General features: G+C 49.6%; 1 protein-coding gene across 1 annotated transcript in view; it reads left to right on the top strand.

Annotated features, from left to right (window-relative positions):
* Positions 1-7,013, top strand: part of PPCDC (phosphopantothenoylcysteine decarboxylase) — a gene marked incomplete at its 3' end in the record, with an annotated part of 9,789 nt that extends 2,776 nt beyond the window's left edge. The window contains exons 2-4 of the mRNA XM_010085045.1: positions 2,288-2,383; positions 4,682-4,810; positions 6,845-7,013. Coding sequence (XP_010083347.1) covers positions 2,288-2,383; positions 4,682-4,810; positions 6,845-7,013 — 394 coding nt within the window. The remainder of the gene's footprint in view (positions 1-2,287; positions 2,384-4,681; positions 4,811-6,844) is intronic.
* Between the last annotated feature and the right edge of the window lie 340 nt (positions 7,014-7,353).

Here is a 7,353-nt window from a genome sequence, read left to right as displayed (position 1 = left end):
TGAAAAGTTTTAGTGCAGACCTGGCCTCCTGGTTCCATTTTTTAGAGAGCAGCTGTGCCCCGTTAAACTGCACATTGCTCTTTCAAATCACCAAATAAATAGTATCTTGCAGACTGCGAGGTTAACACCTCATCAAAGCCCATGGCGTAGCAGAGAGCGGTGTTGGCACCTTTGCGGGTGTCGCTGCTTGGCTCCACACAGCTTCCTGTGAGGTTAGTATGGAAACAACACTGTTGATTGCCGTGAATATGATCTTCACACTCAGAAGCTCTAGAAATGCAGCTGTGATTCCAAGTTAGGGTCACATGAAAAAGAGCAGACATTTAGAAGAGGCAAAGAACCAAACACTGGTGTGATGTGCAGCTATAATTTCCCATTACTTTTTCTTCATGAAACAGGAAAATTTACCAAAGACCATGATATGCTAAAGCTGAGATTTTCCACTGCTCCCAGCTGTTCTTCCAGCCGTGCAGGGTGCAGATAATCAGCACTGCTCCATTCCCAGTTGAATAGATAGTGTTGGGAAGATAGGTTAACGTGTTTTGTCACTTCAGCCGCTGCTGTTGAAGATAGCTCCTTGGAGGTTTTCATCAGGCTGTTTTAGCAAGAGTGTGCAGACCAAGTGCTTCATCATCTCTGTACCTCAGGCCACAGTTTTCTAGCAGGAAGGAGCTGTTGGTGAGGCTGGTTTCTCCCCATCTCCGTTGGGCTGAGAACCGCACAGTGGGTTGCAGAGGGAGCAGACAGTGGTTGAAAGTGGCCTGTAACAAGGAAAAGAGTTATTTTTCACTGCAGTTGGTGGCCTGAGGTGCATTTTCCACATTACCAGTCTTTAGAGCACTCCCTCCATGTGTTGGCCCCTCTGTTGACTGGTTTCAAGGTACATCCTTGGGAGGAGTTGCAGATGGAAATACAGCTGCATGGATGCTCAGTGCACGCAGAGCCGCTCCGACACTGGCTCTGCTTTGCAGCCGATCCCAGTGTGTGCAGAGCACCTCTGGTTCACGGCCTTTGGCGGGCAGCTGTGTGCGACGTTTGGCAGAGCTACAGCTTTGAGCAGGTCATGTGATGTGTGGAAACAAGGGAAAACCCCCCTTTTCCACTTGTGAAGATTTCTGGGGGAGGAAACGAAAGGATCTCCTAAGGCTGCATGTCAAATAAACATCCAAGGGACCTGGTAGGGTTTCCCCCATATATACTATGTAACTGAAGGTCCCACTGGCTTTCAACATGGCAGGCAGGTTTATCTAAGCTTTCAGAGAGAACCTTTGTATGCTTTCACCCAGTCTCTCTGTCTGTTGGGGAAGCTGCTGTTTTGGCTGCACAGAAGCCTCGTGCTATGAACATATCCACGCACAGGTTTGCCTCTTTCCAGCATCTGGCCTTGATAGGGAGGATAGCTGGAAGTCACAACTCTGACTTGCTTCTGGTTTTGTTACCCCTGGCTGGAGCAAGCCTGATTAAAGTGGTTTTAAAAAGTAAGGTCCAGTAGTGTGGGGCTACCTCCCCACCTTCATCACCAGGAGACTGAGAGAGAGAAAGGCAGGGGCAGAAGGATCCAGAGAGGTGCACAATGTGGTACACAGGACCAAGAAGTTGTACTCTGTCTTCCAAAGCCAGCCTTTCGGGGGAAGCCTTGTGCAGCAGAGGTGGGTTTGCCTTGCGGTGGTGGTGCTGAGCCCCGGCTAACCTGCTTGTTCCTCAGCAGTTTTTCTGATCGCTCAGCACTGGGCTTTCTCTTGGCACAGACCTTCCTCTTGGCTCCGAGTGTGGGAAGAGTGATCCTGCAAGTGCCGTCCAGGCATGCCACACCTCGGCAGCCCTCTGTGCTGCAGTTAAGGGCGTCCACTGAGGCGAGATGCTCTCCTGCTCCCTTCAGCAGACACATTTTGAGATTAAAGGGCATCTTTCACTGAGATTTGGCTTGCTGCTTCTTAGTGTCCCTTTGAAGTTCTGTGCAGAACTGCACCTTGTTCTGATCTGCTCTGTCCTCCCTGCTGTCCCCGCTGTGAACTGGCCACGTGAACGTGTTTGGCAGGCAATGACTAGTCACCTGCCTGTTTTGGGGTGGCATGAAATGAGTGTTTGGCTCCCGTGGACACCCACAGCAGCATGGTCTTTCAGCTGTGAATAGCTGCAGTTATGCACATGTGTGCGGTAGGGAAAAGTCCTCTGAGAATCCATGCAGCTTTCAAAGTCTCTGCTGCTCAAGCCCTCCTCCTCTACCCAGGTTTACAAGACTGTCCTCAAGTCTAACCATTGGTCTTTCTCTTTCTTTTCTGATTAGCTTGAAGTGAAGGTGGTCACCACTGAGAGAGCAAAGCATTTCTACAATGCCCAGGAGATTCCTGTCATCCTCTACAGTGATGAAGATGAGTGGCAGGTGAGTTGTTCCTCCTTTGAAGACTGCAACGGCTTCTGTCCCGTCCCCACTAGCCACACGTTTTGTAGTTCAAGTGGTGCTGTCATGCATTCGTGTCTTCTGCTTCCAGAAGGCCAATGGGTCATGCTTCATAAAAAAAGCAGGCTCCCTGGGAGATTCACTTAGTTGTTCAAGTGCTGAACAGTAAATAGAAGTGTTCCTCCAAGTTTCTTTGCAAGGGATCACATTTTATTTTTTTTTATCCTGGGCCAAGACTACTTTGTTCTAGTAATGCACACTTTGGGATATGGTTTTCAAAGAATGTGGTTCCAACCATGCTGTAAATGAGGAACAGAAGAAATGCTCCCTGACTGTACTGGAGGATTTCGTACCGCCCTAGCAGACCTGCAGCAGGCAAGGAGGGTAGCAGTTGGCTCTCGCCACCCTGGGCTCAGCCGCTATCTGCAGCTCTGAGAGGGGTATCAGGAAATGTCAAGAAAGCCACTGCAGAGTCGTGGTGAGAGTGTTTGATGCTTGTCATGAGTCATACTTGTCATGAAGGCAACAGCTGAATTCTGCTTAATGCTCTGATTCTGAACCTACAGACTTCGCCGACATTCACAAAACTCCCCACGCTGCTTTAAAACAGCCTGGTGTCTGAGTGCATGACCTTCTGGTGCTAGAGCCACCCTGGTGTAGCGGTTCGGAGGAGGACCAGTACCCAGAGGTGTTGTGCACTGGTGTGATAGTGTGGCTAGAAGTTAGCAAGGTTCTCCTGTTTGTCTCAGAGGTGTCTGCATATGTGCTTGTGCACACAGATAGAACTATTCCAATAAGGGACAGCTCAGTTGTCAGGCCTGTGAACATCTCTGGACCTCATAAAATGGCCGCTTCTCTTGAGCGCAGCTTTGCTGACATGCTGTGAGAGTCCCTGAGTATGAAGAGGTTCACTGTATAACCATCAGCATTTGTTTTTCTGTACATTTTATCCCTCCTTTGCAGTACCGATCTGAGTACAGGGTGATCTGCTCTTCACCAGTACTCTTGCCAATGCTCAGGCCTGAGCATCACTTTTATGTGGAGAGAGGCATGCTAATGGCAAGGGCCAGGAAGCTTTCTGGCAGGTCTGGGTGGAGATCTGGGTCCTAGGGGGCTACAGCTCCAGGCAGTTATTTCTGAGGGGCCCTCGGTGGCGTGATAGGAGAGGCGCAGGTCAGACTTTGAGGTCTGCTGGCACGCTGGAAAGCAGGCGTGGAGCCCTTATAACACACTGCTCTGATGGAAGGGTGGGAAGTAAGCCTGCTAAGTGTCTGTTTGTGAGAGATTTTATTCTGAAAATAAAACTACAATTTTCAGTGCTTCTAGAAAAAAAAAAAAAACAGAAGAGAGTGGAGGAGCTGGGAAAGGTGTCAGGAAGCACCAGCTCTCCGGATGCTGTCTTTTTGTTGTGGTTTCCAGTGACTCAGAGAAGGAACAGTTTGTGGCCCTGATGCACCTCTTACTGGTCTGTGGCTGTGTGTGTCCTCTGGGGATTAGGCACCTGATGCTGGTTGCTGCTTCCCTTGACACTTTCCCAGGTAACTGCGCTCTTAAGAAAAGACCAGAACTCCCCTGAGCAACTCGGGGTGTTAGTGAAAAGGGAAATATTTGCTTAAGAGCTGAGAGAGGAGGGAAGTGCCTTGTCCATCCTAGAGAAGGCCAACAGAACCGTTCCCTACTGTAATTGCAAGGGTTTGCTTTGCTGCTGTGAGTAATTGGAGGGGTGTGCACCCTGACTGAAAAGTGACTTGTGCAGTTAAGAGTCTGTATTACGTTAAAAGCCACTGGACAGCTTCATTTCAAATAAAAGTCAAGCTTACAAATCCCCCAGGAACCATGACCCGTGGTTTGGTCCTGCCTGGCTTCAGCTGGCTGACAGGATGGAGCTCTTTTCTCTGCTCAGTTGTGCTGCCTCTTATGAATGAGTCTGAAGCTGAGGGATGATGTGAATGGGAAGTGGATAGGGAAAGCTCTTTCCTGTGAGTCGAATTCTGTGGTTGTTGTGGGGAAGGGAGACCCATTCGCAGAGCACCAGGCACATTGGTGCCATCTGTTAACTGTGCTTCCCAAACATGGCTGCAACGTGGCCTTCACTGGAAGAGGGGGGAAAGCAGAAATGTGAGCACTGTGGCTGCAGTCCCGGGTTTCCCACACTGATGCAAGAGTAATTCTTTCCCCTGAAGTTTACATGGTGCTTACTAATGTGGGATTGATAAAGTGCCTGTTGTTCACAGCGCTCATTGGGAGAGTTTGGCAATCTGCGTCTTGTTTCGCCCACAGCTGTGGAAAGGTCGCTCGGACCCAGTCCTGCACATCGAGCTCAGACGGTGGGCTGACCTGATGGTGGTGGCACCTCTTGATGCAAACACACTGGCAAAGCTCGCAAACGGCATCTGTGACAACCTGCTGGTGAGTAACCGGAGCTCTGCCAGAGAGTTCTCTCACCTCCTAGCATCAGACTGTCTGCCCTTTTTTTCCTGGGAACTCTTGTGCTTCTCCATCATTGAGAGCAGCTGAGATTTGCATGTTCTGCTCCCGCTTCATATGCTTGTCTCTCTCTTCCTCCAGTATGGTTCCCCTATCCCTTCTCAAACAGTTGTTCTTTCCTTCCCTGACCTACATCCCTTTCCACTCCTCAGCTCTGTTGGTCTCTTCCATTATTTCCCAGTCCCTTCTTTGTGCCTTTTCCGCTTTTTCTGATGGGTGGTATTTCTTGCTTTTGGCCTCCGCCCTCTCTCCGTCATGCGTGTACACACACATGCGTGTGCATACAGACTTGCACTCCCTTTTGAGTTCTTCTCTGCATTTTTTAGATGCAATCTGGAAAGACACCTGTGAGATCAGATAAAATGGTTTACTTCCTGCTGCCTCACCTCCTCCCTCACCTAACTGCATAGCACAGAAATTCAGACATGCTCACGCTTACTTACCTTCCAGTTTCACCTACAGGGGATTTTGCTTGTTCAGGCTTGTTCTTCTGGTATTAAAGGTGCTGATCAGAAAGTGTATTAAAAGAGAGTGTGCTTTTCTGTTGGGTGGTGGGGGACTTTATCAGGGCTGAATGCTTTGTGTCCAGGCGTTAGGTCTTCATTAGGAGACATGAGAGGCATTAACCACCCAAAAGGTCTGCCAGGAAGCTGCAGATCTGCAAATGTTGCGGTAGTGCATCACCCTTCAGTATTGCAAGGAACCTAGAGCTAGAAGCGGAGGGCAGCACGTCAGCTCTGGCTGGGGAGCCCTGTGCAACTAGCTTAACTGTTTGGGTAAGAGGGAGTGCATATAAATGAACAAAATGCACAGCTCTGATTTGTATGAGCAGGTCATTGGAGATCAGAGAGAAGCCAGGAGGAGCTGTGCGGGGAGCAAGCAATGTCTTGTCCTTCTGGGTCCCCTTGGTACTATGGGTGTGATGGTGGTAGCAGAGGGAAGAGCTTGGGAAGGATGTTAGGGGCACATGGCTTCATAAAGTCCTGCCAGTCTTCTCAGAGAGCCATGTGGAGGGAAGAGGTAGTTCCAGCAAAGGAAAACAAGTGCTGGAGGTGCTGGTTGGCAAGTTAGAACAGATTGTAGCAGACTTTTCTGTGCTGGGAAGGGTTCAAATCACAAGGCATAAAAAAGGATGGGCAGTGTTCTCAGACCACAGAGTGCTTATGAGCAGAGACCCTGCACCAGGGTCTGTTGGTGCCTGGGAAGCTCCCTTTGCGTGCCTTTGTGTGCTGCTAGGCCTGGGGAAACTGAGGGACGTTGCACTAGGAGCAACCGGCATTTATCTTTTTAAGGAGATGAGGTGATACGGGGTTATCTGGAAGGTCTGTATTCCTGAGGACTCAGCTATGATTCCCTGTAGCAGGCAGGAGCTGCTAGATGGTTTGTAGTCTGCCCACATCTTCTGCAACAGCACAGATGTGTTTGTGTTACCCTCTGTTTGTACCCTGGAAGCAGCAGTGCTCCCCTTGTGAGGAGTTACGGATCCAGTTGGCATACCATTTAGAAAAGACTCACTTGCCGACTTTGAGCGTTTAGCTCTACAGCTGGCTTATCTGCAGTGTTGCCTGGGGATTTCTCTTTGGCTGATATGATCTGTGACCCCCGCCTCCGCTTCCCTCGGTCTCTGGCAGTCTGCACGCATGGTGTTCCAGCTTGCTTTGCTCCAGTGATTGGGCTGCTTGCTTGGCCCTCAGTCGGAGGAGGATGGGATCTAGCCTCTTTGTAGCCTCCCTCATCTTTCTTGCCTGCCAGAGGTGAGCTTTGCTGGAATGGAATACAAATTAGTAGCAGCCCCGTGGATCTGTCTGTGAGTTCGTCCAGCTGCACTGACAGATTGAGGCTTTTGGCCCTCTAATGACACCCAGGCTGGGAAGGCGCTTCTGTGCAGCAAAGCGATGAGAAGGAATGAGGAAAGACAACCCATCTCAGAGCTGAACCTCTTGGCTTCTTCTGCAGACTTGTGTCATCCGTGCTTGGGATCTGAGCAAACCTCTGCTCTTCTGCCCAGCTATGAACACAGCCATGTGGGAACATCCCATCACAGCTCGGCAGGTGGAGCAGCTGAAGGCCTTTGGCTACACAGAGATCCCCTGTGTGGTGAAGAAACTGGTGTGTGGAGATGAAGGTCAGTCCTTTTGCATGTCTTCTGACTGTTTTCCTGCACCTTATCCCAAAGGGATGATCATTCTTTTGCCATGTGGCCTTCAAGTTGTTGAACTGTGAGGAGAAGGTGCTCACTGCCAGGGTTTCTAGAAACAAACTGATGCTTTGCCCTGTGCTGATGTCTATTATTCTTGTTCATGAATTTTTAAGTAGTCTTAAGAGACCATCCAAGCCAGGCTTTCAAATGAGCAGTTGGATAGGCCTGATACTTAAAAGAAATACTCATTCGAGGAGAGTAGATCAAAGAGGAGGAAGGCTTTGCAGTGAGCATTATCAGCCTGGGATTTGGGTGTCCCTGCTTT

The sequence above is a fragment of the Pterocles gutturalis genome, unplaced genomic scaffold, assembly GCF_000699245.1.
Source record: "Pterocles gutturalis isolate BGI_N339 unplaced genomic scaffold, ASM69924v1 scaffold28675, whole genome shotgun sequence".
Classification (NCBI taxonomy): domain Eukaryota; kingdom Metazoa; phylum Chordata; class Aves; order Pterocliformes; family Pteroclidae; genus Pterocles; species Pterocles gutturalis.
This window is presented reverse-complemented; position numbering and strand designations above follow the sequence as displayed.